The sequence below is a fragment of the Lepidochelys olivacea genome (genome assembly GCF_965140295.1).
Source record: "Lepidochelys olivacea isolate rLepOli2 genome assembly, chromosome: 3".
NCBI classification, from domain to species: Eukaryota; Metazoa; Chordata; order Testudines; family Cheloniidae; genus Lepidochelys; species Lepidochelys olivacea.
Window position 1 is genome coordinate 206,425,116 of NC_140413.1, and position 13,466 is coordinate 206,438,581.

General features: G+C 41.9%; 1 protein-coding gene across 2 annotated transcripts in view; it reads left to right on the forward strand.

Annotated features, from left to right (window-relative positions):
• The window catches only part of CFAP61 (cilia and flagella associated protein 61), a 216,470-nt gene that overhangs the window by 4,469 nt on the left and 198,535 nt on the right, over positions 1-13,466 (forward strand). For both annotated transcript variants that reach the window (XM_084623095.1, XM_084623096.1), the window contains exons 2-6: positions 2,884-3,034; positions 5,024-5,174; positions 9,317-9,393; positions 10,328-10,395; positions 10,759-10,885. In XM_084623095.1, coding sequence (XP_084479221.1) covers positions 2,892-3,034; positions 5,024-5,174; positions 9,317-9,393; positions 10,328-10,395; positions 10,759-10,885 — 566 coding nt within the window. In that variant the 5' untranslated portion in view covers positions 2,884-2,891. The remainder of the gene's footprint in view (positions 1-2,883; positions 3,035-5,023; positions 5,175-9,316; positions 9,394-10,327; positions 10,396-10,758; positions 10,886-13,466) is intronic.

Consider the following 13,466-nt stretch of genomic DNA (forward strand, 5'->3'; position numbering starts at 1 on the left):
CTGTCAGAATAGCCCAGCGGTTTTCAAACTTTTTGAGCTAGCTCCCCCTTGAGTTGCAATTCTTGGTCGCACCTCCCCAGTCTAAACAAAAATAGACACAATAGCCCTCAGGTTTTCAGGATTGGCGAAGGCGTTTGCGACCAGAGCCAGTGCTGGGTGTGGAGGCTGCTGGGAGCAGAAATCGGTGCGGCCACAGTGGATGTTGACACTGACCCACAGGCTGGGTGGCCCACTATGGTGAGTTAGGGAGTGGAAGTGATACTCCCTCCCCGAGCCCTGCCTGGCGTGGCTGTTCATCCTCCCCCTGAACATTGCACTGTGCCCCCATAGGGGAGTGTTCCCCACAGTTTGAAAACCTCAGGGGTAGCCCTACTCTGAAGCTTGATGTGTCCAATTTTATTCCTTCCAGTCTTGATGGTGGTGGTGTGGGAGGAGCTGCCCACAGTCCTAGTCTCCAGGACAGTTAATTAACCCCTTCTTAACCTGATCCAGTGTCGAGTTTGTGCATCCCATCACTCTTCCACAGTCAGAAAGTTGGGGCTGTACTAACCTTTTCCTACATAGTCTTACCACAAGTACATATATGACATGTTTGATCTGACTTGGATGTAAGCATCAGCTCACTTAAAAAGAAAAAATGGTTAGGATGGGAAATTTCTGTTGTGTTTGTTTTTTTAATGTTGATAAACCAGTGAGGCAATTACTGGAAGAATTGGAGCAGGCAGGGAGCAGAGTTCTCTATTTATCTCCAATGTTCTCCAGGTTCTCCGCTCCTAAACAGTGTTCCCTGTCTCAGCTCTTCTCCACTCCCCAACTTCCTTCTTTGCCCTTAATCTTCCCTGTGTTAGTTCTACTCTAATGTATGTGTAGCATGGAATGAGTATTGGTGGATGCGAAGTCTGTATCTGGAAAGTGAGGTCTCTGACTCATCAGGATGGTGGATGTGGAGGGTAAAGTGAGATTCCCAGTTCCTGTAGGGACAATGGATGGGGTCTTTTGCCCAATACTGGACTGGCGGATGGGAAGATGTTGATTCTGGAATGTATACAGGCAGTAAGGCTCAATTCTGCTCAGAGAACCACATCAATATAATCCCATTCAAACAAACTGGTCTCAGTGCGAACACAGAGATCCGCAAATATAAACTTGCAGGACTGGAACCTATGATACTATACGGTGTGGTCTCTTGACCATAATGGGAAGTTGGGGTGGGCTCACATCTCTATTCTATAAAGGGAAGATATGAGATGTTGGTGTCTCTGGCACACATTACACAGGAGTGCTGGTAGATGTTCTGAGATGATGTGGGCCATACTTGGGATGGTGGTGGTTTGCAACCCTGGTGGTGGTTTGCCTGAGGTTGCAACTGATATTGGAAATATATATGATGTAGGGTGGATGAGTATAAAAGTTTTTCTAGTCCAGTGTTTTTCAAACTGTGAGTCATGACCCAGTACTGGGTCATGGAATGTAAGGCACTGCGTCGCGGCGGCTCTGGTGGGTCGTGGCGGCTCAGCACCACCAACCAGGCTTGCGTGCCTCTGCCTAGGAGCTGGACCTGCTGCTGGCTGCTTTCGGGGCACAGCGTGGTCCGCGGTGCCAGGACAGGCAGGAAGCCTGCCTTAGCACCCCCACTGCACTGCTGACTGGAAGCTGCCTGAAGTAACCCCGTGCCCTAACCCCGTGTCCCAATCCCCTGCGCCAGCCCTGATCCCTCCAAACCTGGTGCCCCTTCCTGCACCCAAATGCCTCATCCCTGGCCTCACCCCAGAGCCTGCACCCCCAGCCCAGAGCCCTGACCCCTTCCCGCACTTGAACCCCCTGCCCCAGCCCTGAGCCCACCCCAAACTCAGAGCCCCCTCCTGCACCCCAAATCCCTCATCCCCTGATCAACCCCAGAGCCTGCACTCCACTGTGCAACCCTCACCCCCGCACCCCAACCTTCTGCCCCACCCCTGAGCCCCTCCCACACCCCAAACCCCTCATCCCCAGCTCCGTTGGGTCGCGGGCATCAACAGTTTTCTTCAGCTGGGTCACTAGAAAAAAGTTTGAAAACCACTGTTCTAGTTTACAGCTAGAGTCTGGGTGGGGATTGGGAGCATAGTGAAGTTTTGTTTTTTTTTTGAATGGGCAGTGTTATATTTTACATATAATCTTGTATGTGAGTTATTGTATAAACTGTGATGGTATTTGAACTGTTCATTTTCATACTTTAATGCTTAGGCTTTTTATTTTAAATTGTGACATTATTTGGTATATATACATTTAAACTTTAATGTTAGGTGGCAACAGAATTGAAAGGTAACTAAGTTTTTGTTGGTTAATCACAGTTGGACTGAATTCATGTCACATTATCTATTATGAAACTGTTAGGTATACAAAGGACAAAATGGGTTATGAGGACACTACAAACACACTGCACATGGCACTGCAAAATAGATTTTTATTTGCATCCAGGGTTAGGGCTATTCAGAAAAGCCTTCCACTCCTCCTGAAGTATAAATAATCTTATTGATTTAAAAACTTGGCTTTTGGACAAATAGTTTGAAACCATCAGATACTATGATGATGAGCATTATAGAAATGTCTACAACTAAATGTGAAACCATTTCATGCAGTTGTAGGCCATTAAAAACATTCCCTCACTGTTCAGTAATATTTTAGGTGGTAACCATTATACTACATCCAATTTGAGACTGTGGTTTTCAGAGGAGCCTGGGGGAGTTAGGCACTCAGATCCCATTGATTTTCATTAGGATTTAACTGCCTAACTCCCTTCCTTCCTTTGAAAATCTCATCTAGAAATACTAACTTCAAGGCTGAAATCACTGCAGAAGCCAATCTCATTAGATAACATTAGTGTTTTCTTTGTTTTTGCTACAGTGTATAAAATGACTGCAATAACTTCTGCAAGAGGACGTACAGAAGTGGTCAATGCCAGAAGAACGGAATCACATGATGTTTCTGGTATTATTAGTCTCATCAGATATTTTACTGAAAAAACTTTTGGAAGGATTAATGTCATCTATCTTTTGTAAGTAGCAACATTTTAAGAACATACATGACATTCTTCTCAAGGTACCCAGAATCATGAGCCACTGTGTTAACTCTCTGCCTCTGCAAGAGAGAGCTTTTCTGGAACTTAGATTGTGTATCAGCTCCCTGCCACACCTGTCTGTCCTTCTCATCAGCAAATGCCTTGCAACTCTGCCAGTCTTAACCTTGTCTTGCAGGTAACAATCAGTGAACCCCAGTTCTCAAGTTCCCCAAGGAGGTCTCTCTCAGTATCCGCAAAAAGAAAAGGAGTACTTGTGGCACCTTAGAGACTAACAAATTTATTTGAGCATAAGCTTTCATGAGCTATAGCTCACTTTGTCGGATGCAGCATCCGACAAAGTGAGCTATAGCTCATGAAAGCTTATGCTCAAATAAATTTGTTAGTCTCTAAGGTGCCACAAGTACTCCTTTTCTTTTTGCGAATACAGACTAACACAGCTGCTACTCTGAAACCTCTCAGTATCCTGTTATTCTCACTTTATTTCAGTATAACAGCACTGAGATAATTCATAGTAAAACTAAGAATATGTTTCTTAATAAAGAATATAGATTTAAGTGATACCAATGGTGGCAGAGCCTACCCAAAAGTTGGGGGGCCAGGGGCCAGGGCCCCCTACCTCTACTCTTCTGCCCAAGGCCCTGTCCCAAGTCGGAGCCGGCCGGGAGCCACAGATTCTTCAGTTGCCTGGGGTGGGGTCGGGGTCGAGAGCAGCCCCCGGCCTGTGTTCCTGCTGCGCTGGCCCCCGCCCAGGGCAGGTGGAGGGTCCACAGCGTGGATCCCCACAGTTGCACTCGCGGCTCTTACCATGGCTGGGCTGTGGCCCCCCAGCCGGAGCCAGGTCCTGGGTAAGAGCCACATGGGGACAGCTGTGGGGAGCCACGGACCCTTCTGCCCTGGGTGCGGGGCCCATGAGGCAGGGACATGGGCTGGGGGCTGCTCTTGGGCCCCCCTAACCCGGGCAGGTAGAAGGTCCATGGCATGACTCCTCACAGCTGCCTAGGACCCGGCTTGGCTCCAGCTGCCGTGCCAGCCTGGTTGGGGGTACAGGGCCTCAGGGGGAAGAAGAGGAGTGGGGGTTGGGCCCCTGCCAAAAAGTGGGAGGGCCCTGGCCCTCCCCCCCCATTCCGGTGCCACTGTGTGATACTAAGCAAGAGTAAACGAGGTACAGTAGTTGTGGTTACAAACAAAACAAAATAAAATACACTTTCTAATGTCCAATTCTTAACTTTAAAAAGCTACAATCTTTGTCTAAACAGCTTTCTCACTTACATCAAGTTACCAGCACCTCCAGCCTTACAGCAAGAAGATCCAAGGTTCACAGAATCAGAAGGTGCTGTCCCCTTTGTTCCCTGAGTGATGGGTAACATACTAGTTGTGTCATGTGTAGGCTAACAGAGTAGTCAGTAAATACCCAGTAATAAATCAGAGACAGCTTTATGGTCCATATTTTCAAAAGTGGCCACTGATTTTGGGTGACTCGGTTTCTGTGCCCAGCTTAAGATCTCTTGGGCTTGATTTTCAGAAGTGGCAAGTACCCACAGCTCCAGCTGAAGTCAGTGGGAGTTGCAGTTGTACCTCTGGAAAACTGGGTCCAATATGTCTCAAATGTATGCTCTAGGTATACTTAATCCTGCCTCAGCCTGGGCAGATGGACTACATGACCTCTTCAGGTCACTTCCAGCCTTACATTTCTGTGATGCTGTGAAGTTGGGCGTCTAAAATCAGAGGACCCCAGATCAGTGGCCAATTTTGAAAATGTGATTGTTAAACTCTGTTGGTCCCACAGAGAAGATGGATTTACTGGCAGGAAGTGTTTGTATAGTGCGTATCGGCAACCCTATCCTCTGGTTCCCTTATGATGCTGTTGAACAGTTGTTAACTTGAAGACTAAGAAATCTAAAATCACTTTCTGAATCTTCTTTTTGTCATTTCTTTAACCTTTGCAAATCAAAATTGTTTCCACAGAGAAAAAGCTAACCTTGCCGTGACACTCAGCAATAAGAAGAATGAGGTTATTGCCCATGCTGCATTTCTGGACTATCCAAATTGGAATATTGTTGATCAAGCTGATTGGGAATCATTCTTACATGAAAACTACAGTGACAAAAAGTGCACAGTAAGTAATTATTTTTTCAGATGTGTTTTCACTTGAGGGACATCAACTTGGTTTCATTTTGTTCCTTTTGAATACTGTATGTGTTCAATTTTTGGTATAATATGGGGGGAAAACAATTAAATTGCAACAGATGTTAAGAGATGCATTGCCCTTGTTGCATGTATTGCTATTTCCTGGGATTTGGGAAGATCAGTGTAGAAAATGGTATTCCTTTTACTGGAGATTTTTGTTTTGTTTTCCATTCCAAGTGATTTCTTTGTTGTTTGACTAAGTTGGCTAATGGGTTTTTCTACACAAATGTTCTGACTCACTGAAGGCACATCACTTGGGGTCCTAAACATTCTCAACACTAGAAAATTATAACATATTAGATTTTATAACATTACATCTCATTCTAGAGCACTGTACGTTTTTACGGTATTGCCAGCTCTTAGAATTTTATTGAGAGTCTCACTATGTTTGGCATTTTTCTGAAAGCCCTAGTTCCTGGAGTCAAATCATTATGCGAGAATCTCTACTTTCCTTTTTTCAGACAAGGAAATTTCTAGTCCTTTTTGGTTGTGGAGAAAAGCTGAAAAATTTGAATTCTAAAGGCTCAAACCCCAGAAGGCAAATAGAGAAACCAAAATTTATTATTGTTAAGCCAATCTCATGATTTTTGAACATCTGGGATTGGCAACACTGAAATTATCCAAGTGATAGGCAAACTGCCTTGCAATAATGTTATCCACTAGGGATGTTAGGCAACTGTTTTAAAGAAACTATCAACTCCAGTATTGCCATCTGAAATTGTTGTGTATACTGTTATTAAAAGAAACTCTTAATGTTATTATAACTGAAGACGCTAAAGGGAAAAATACTATGTTTTTTCAGTTTTTCTTTGTACACTTGACAGTATTTTGAATATAGTTGATCCCACTGTATCGTTGATGGTGCATGCTTTTCCCCAGGCTGTGCATGGGGTGCTTACCAATATTATCATCAACAAAGCTGTAACTGAACCTGAAGAGACAGCTGGCAGAAGTGTGTCCAGAGAAAAGGTGGAAAAGAGAAAGCTTGAGCATGTGTGATGTTATTGCTCCCATGCCTGCCCTGAAGTCCTTTCTGAACATGGGCAAAAAACAGAAGAACCCGTATATTTTTAAAAAGAGGATTTTTTGAAATTGAGGATATGTCATTTAAAAAGTGCTTTATGGTCCTGATCCAGAAATAAGGATGTAAGGACAACACTCCTGAGCGAATTGTAGTTTTCCTCTCCACTTCAGGAGTACTCCTCTGGTTGACATTTGTGAGGTTAGCTCTGCAGAGCTCTATATGCCAAATATGAATCTTTAGACTGACCCTACTTTAGATGGAGAGGTAAACATGCATCTAGATAATATATGTTGATATAGTGTAAAGGTTTGATTGGCATGAATTTGGGATGGCTGCATTACGTAAAGAATAGCCAAGCAACATGTGAATTATTCAGGCAATTCGTACATCTTCATATGGTAGCATTGTTTTTGGTACTCATTTTACAGAATAACTGTTTTAGAAATGTTTCAGAATAGCAGCCGTGTTAGTCTGTATTCGCAAAAAGAAAAGGAGTACTTGTGGCACCTTAGAAACTAACAAATTTATTTGAGCATAAACTTTCATGAGCTACAGCTCACTTCATCGGATGCATTCAGTGGAAAATACAGTGAGGAGATTTATATACACACAGAACATGAAAAAATGGGTGTTTATCATGCACACTGTAAGGAGAGTGATCACTTAAGATGAGCTATTACTAGCAGGAGAGTGGGATGGGTGGGGGGGAGAAAACCCTTTGTAGTGATAATCAAGGTGGGCCATTTCCAGCAGTTAACAAGAATGTCTGAGGAACAGTGTTGGGGGGGGGGGAGAGGGCGGGGAATAAACAAGGGGAAATAGTTTTACTTTGTGTAATGACTCAACCACTCCCAATCTCTATTCAAGCCTAAGTTAATTGTATCCAATTTGCAAATTAATTCCAATTCAGCAGTTTCTCCTTGGAGTCTGTTTCTGAAGTCTTTTTGTTGAAGAATAGCCACTTTTAGGTGAGAAATCGAGTGACCAGAGAGATTCAAGTGTTCTCCGACTGGTTTATGAATGTTATAATTCTTGACATCTGATTTGTGTCCATTTATTCTTTTACGTAGAGACTGTCCAGTTTGATCAATGTACATGGCACAGGGGCATTGCTGGCACATGATGGCATATATCACATTGGTAGATGTGCAGATGAATGAGCCTCTGATAGTGTGGCTGATGTGATTAGGCCCTATGATGGTGTCCCCTGAATAAATATGTAGACACAGTTGGCAACGGGCTTTGTTGCAAGGATAGGTTCCTGGTTTAGTGGTTCTGTTGTGTGGTGTGTGGTTGCTGGTGAGTATTTGCTTCAGGCTGGGGGGCTGTCTGTAGGCAAGGACTGGCCTGTCTCCCAAGATTTGGGAGAGCGATGGGTCGTCCTTCAGGATAGGTTGTAGATCCTTGATGATGCGTTGGAGAGGTTTTAGTTGGGGGCTGAAGATGACGGCGAGTGGCGTTCTGTTATTTTCTTTGTTGGGCCTGTTCTGTAGTAGGTGACTTCGGGGTCCTCTTCTGGCTCTGTCAATTTGTTTCTTCACTTCAGCAGGTGGGTATTGTAGTTGTAAGAATGCTTGATAGAAATCTTGTAGGCATTTGTCTCTGTCTGAGGGGTAGGAGCAAATGCGGTTGTATCGTAGAGCTTGGCTGTAGACAATGGATCGTGTGATGTGGTCTGTGTGAAAGCTGGAGGCATGTAGGTAGGAATAGTGGTCAGTAGGTTTCCAGTATAGGGTGGTGTTTATGTGACCATCACTTATTAGCACCGTAGTGTCCAGGAAGTGGATCTCTTGTGTGGACTGGTCCAGGCTGAGGTTGATGGTGGGATGGAAATTGTTGAAATCATGGTGGAATTCCTCAAGGGCTTCTTTTCCATGGATCCAGATGATGAAGATGTCATCAATGTAGTGCAAGTAGAGTAGGGGCATTAGGGGACAAGAGCTGAGGAAGAGTTGTTCTAAGTCAGCCATAAAAATGTTGGCATACGGTGGGGCCATGCGGGTACCCGTAGCAGTGTCGCTGATTTGAAGGTATACATTGTCCTCAAATGTGAAATAGTTATGGGTAAGGACAAAGTCACAAAGTTCAGCTACCCAGGTTAGCCGTGACATTATCGGGGATAGTGTTCCTGACGGCTTGTAGTCCATCTTTGTGTGGAATGTTGGTGTAGAGGGCTTCTACATCCATAGTGGCCAGGATGATGTTATCAGGAAGATCACCGATGGATTGTAGTTTCCTCAGGAAGTCAGTGGTGTCTCGAAGATAGCTGGTAGTGTAGGGCCTGAGGAGGGAGTCTACATAGCCAGACAATCCTGCTGTCAGAGTGCCAATGCCTGAGATGATGGGGCGCCCAGGATTTCCAGGTTTATGGATCTTGGGTAGCAGATAGAATATCCCAGGTCGGGGTTCCAGGGGTGTGTCTGTGCGGATTTGTTCTTGTGCTTTTTCAGGGAGTTTCTTGAGCAAATGCTGTAGTTTCTTTTGGTAACCCTCAGTGGGATCAGAAGGTAATGGCTTGTAGAAAGTGGTGTTGGAGAGCTGCCGAGCAGCCTCTTGTTCATGTTCCGACCTATTCATGATGACAACAGCACCTCCTTTGTCAGCCTTTTTGATTATGATGTCAGAGTTGTTTCTGAGGCTGTGGATGGCATTTGCTCTTAGTATAAAGAAATTACAAACTTTTTTCAATCAAGTTTTGTTAAATTAAAAATGTAGCTCTGGTGCTTAAAATTTATAACTGTAATATTAAACTTGAGTGTAAGTCAAGTTTTCTCGTTTTTTTTTTTTGGTTAATTTACTGCATAGAGAGAGACACAAATCCAATCATTAAGACCCCGCTCCTGCAAACACTTATACACATGAGTAAATTTACCCATGCAGTTAGTCCCATTTAGTCAATGAAGCTACTTATGTGTGTCGAGTTACTCACATAAGTATGTACTGACAGGATCGGCAATTAAATTTGTAAATTAATATTTTAATTAATTAAAAAAACACTACATGCATTATCCTATTTTATTTAATTCATTCGTTTCTTTTTACTATAGCCTCTGAATACACTGTTTATGCATCTTTTTGTGGCAAATGATGAATATGCGGTTGGATGTGCCCAAGAAATCATTAGGTGAGTTGATGTGTAAATTGATGCATAGGGAAGCATGTACAGTTTCCTGCTAACTCTCATCTGTAGAGACTGTGGAATTAAAAGATGGTCATGTAACAAAAAAAGCTTAAAGGTAAATATTAAAAAAAATTAACTGAATTTCTTAATTTCAGTATGTGACACGACATGACACAACTGTGTGTAGCCTGATATACATTCTAGATTTCAAAGCTAGACTCTTACAGTTCTGAACATATTTTCCTAACAGTGTAATCTCTTGCTATATCTTTTGCTATTATTCTTGACATAAATATCATGCAGTGATTGGGACAAATTGATTTTTTTGAGTGGAGGGAGAAGGTTCATGGTGCACAGTTGTGCAGGAAGCCTAAAAGCTGTGGCTATTTCTGAAAAATCATTGTCTGCAGGTTATTCTTTGAAATGTTTGTTAGGTACAGACTATGCAGCAGAAATAATACAATACAGCAGAGTGCTAGCTCAAATCACAAACAAGAAAGTGCTGCTTAAATTAATGTGATTCAGTGCACAGCATCCCTACATAAACAGAGTAAATTGCATTTGGTGCTGTTGCTGTCAGTTTTACAGTTACAGAGTAACTGTAAAAGCCAGCTCATCCAGATGCCAGGTCAAATATCTGCCAGCAGAGATCTGCCATCTTTAATTTTTCACCACTGGGGAACTGATATAAAAAGAAAGCTATATGAAATCAAAGGATTAGGAGATTAAAGAGAGAAATGGGGTTGAAAAAAGAGTGAAAAGGCCTTAATAATTTTCATATAATCTTTTTTGAGAAATCACATTTTAATTTTTTAGCCATGTGCATTTATGAGGGAAGATATAGGCACTGGAGAGCAAAGTTTCTTTCATTAAGAGATTTGCTGCTAAATTTGATGTGTAGTTACTGAGACTAAATAAAGTTATATTGTTTGTCCAGGACAGTTTTTAATGCAGTACCAGAAGTGCACTTTATTCTTCTTTTTGTACCAAGTCATGTGGATTTAGGTAAGAGTTTATTTAATATTATTTTAATCTTTAAACAACCATTGTAGTCTTAAGTATCATTATGATTAATACAATTGCATGGTTTTCAGCATATTAACGGAAGTGATTGTCCTATAGACCTGTGGAAGAACCAATCCTAACATACCATTTTATACTTCAAATAGCATAATCTCAGCTATATTGCTTAACATTACATAAAAAGGCTAACAGTGTATGGTCCTGATTTGCCATGGCAGTAGATCATAGTGCAGTATCATGGCCTAAATTTGAAACCATATTTTGCTCCAACAGTTCTTCTAATGGGTTAAAAAATTTCTTGGTGAAATTCCTTGATAGTTTTTAACTTGTTTTTGTCATTCTTAGGCCCAGGCTTAGGAACTTTTTTTGAGCGGATGATGAGTGTTCCAGGTTCGATAGTTGATGTGGACTTTACTTTGTTTGTGTGCCACAGGCACCAACATTGTCCCCAGCTGTACATTCGCAAAGCAAGGTAATATGCCTTCGTCTGCTTTGTCTGTATGCGTTTGTCTGGATCAATTGAAGGACTTCTATGACTACGAATCGAGAAAGTGTAGTTTTCATTAAATCACCTAAATGTCTCCTCCTCCCATTTTCCAATTTTCTTGATGACCCAATGTTGACTCATGACAGCTACTTTTATTAAAGAGACAAGATGGGTGAGGTAATACTTTTACTGCACCAGGATACTACCTCACCCCATCTTGTCTCTCTAATATCTTAGGACCGACACATATATGACAAAACTGCATAATTACTTTTATTCTAATTTGTCACAAGACTAGCTGTATTTTTTGTAGATAGGTGGCCTTATTTCCATATGATTAAACTGAGTGTTTTATAGCAGTAATATAGTTTCCAGATTTTGATGTTTCTTCTATGCATTTGTTTATTTCCCCATGTCATGTTGCTACATATTTTACTGGGTACAGAACTTTTGTAACTTCCACATTGCCTCTTGGAGTATCTTGCTGTGTAGTTCCTGTTTTCTCTTATTAGGCCAAATTCTGACCAACTGGGCAAAGTCTGGCTAAGTAGATTTTGCTGTAAAGGAATTGCATTTGCATAATAAAACTGAGTAAGGAGGCCTTAGGCCAAACAATCCTTCAAACATGCTAATACCTGCCTTCCTAAACATTGTTTGGCACTTGTGAATTTACTCTGTGTACAAACCCCCTGGGGAACCCCTTAGCAATATCTACTCACTGTCTGCCTGGGCAGGCCTCCTCCATGCTGCTGAGGGGGTGCAAGAAGAAAACAGGGATAATAATCCTACTTTTCTCCCATCCTTTGTCTGTCTTATTTATTTAGATTGTAATCAGTTTGGAGCAGGAACTGTATCTTACTATGTGTTTGTACAGTGCCTTCCACAGTGGAGCCCAGAACTTGGTTTGGGCTTTGAGGCACTAGTATAATAATAATAATTAATAACAACAAATAGTTAAATAATTAAATAGCCCAGAATCCAGCTGTGTGGCTGTCTGCTTCTCAGTCCTCCAGCTCATTGGAAGTGTAGAGTTTCTGTCACACTGAAGCCTTAGGTGGTCAAGGATATCCCTACAAAATTCATCCCTAGTTCTTTGCTCTCCGTTTTATTATTCTCTATAACATTTTCAGTACGGTTGTTCTGTAGTCTAGGTCCTTATAACCAAGAGGTGTTATTCACAAAATGCCTGCACGTGTTTTCTCCTCTCAGAAAAGGTATTCCATTGCATTTCCTTTTTTAAAGAAAAAAATAAGTTTATTTTAACTAGCAAGTTGGAGGAATATGTTTCTTTAATCATTCTGTGTGTTTACGTACTGTGAATTGCTACTCTAGGATGTTCTTTACAGGTCTGAAACCTACACTTTTCTCCAAAGAGCATCCACCACAGCAGAGCCCCAAATGCAAAACCATTTAACACATATTTCAACATGCCAGCATTGGTGTGTAGACTGTTTCGAGTTTCTCTGAGTCCACATTCTGTCTTTTTTTATATTTTGTACTCCACACACACTATTGATTAGTAGTGAAGGGATCTTAGTGTTGAAGTAATAGTGCAAGGTAAACTCACTCCTGGGCCTTGAAAGGTATCCATGCCCCTTGATTCTGTCCATTATGTTTGTCTTTTATTAATCTGAAGTACATTTTTACCTTTGGGGCCGTCAAACAATGCAGTTTGGGAAATAACATTTTTGACATGATTGAAAATGTTAAGAAAGCCATTCCAGTATTATACTGAGGGGATACCATCTTGCCTGAGTTTTTGTAATACATATAGGGTAATAATGGAATGGTTCACTTTAATGAAAAGCAGGGTAGAAAACTAACCAACAAACAGTTTACTCCTTTTAAATAATGTAACTACTTGTCCTGTAAAATTCATAGTTTAGTATAGTTTGTCGTGGATTCTTCAAGCTAAATTATGTTTACTACTGATGCTTTTCCTTCCCTTTTCCTCTGTATTTGCATTTATACATCACTAGCACCCGTAGTGACATTCAGTGGAAACTCTTTAGAGACTTATCCATGAAAGGGTTTTGACGCAGTCCCCAGCCACCTGCCTAGCAACACGTTCTGGGTCAATGATATGAGATTAGAGTAATCTCTGTTCCCTCTCCCCCTTACCCACAGGAAAAAATATGCTGTAAATTGATCCTTTGCTTAACCCCTGTATATTGAAGTTATTCTTTATCTGACCTTTAAAATGGGAAATAAAGCTGTAGCATCCTAGAACACAAACCAATGAGCTTTCATATTGAAGTCCCTTGCCTGTACTTTGCCATTTGATCTAATTATCATTGTTTGTACTTCTCTGTACTTTACAGCTGTGTACAATAGATCACAAATCTGCCTTTACAGTGGTGTTTTGTTTGTTTCAATCTGGGAAGACAGTAGAATAGTATCCATATGAGTGAAAAGCCATTGCCTCTTATAAAATAAAGAAGGAAGGGGGTGGTTTGTAGAGGTAAACATTGTGGTTCCCATTCTGCAACACGTAGCATGTGGGGAGGCTGTTGCACTCACGGGGAGCCCCACTGACTTCAGTGGAGATTTGCATGCATGCCAAAAT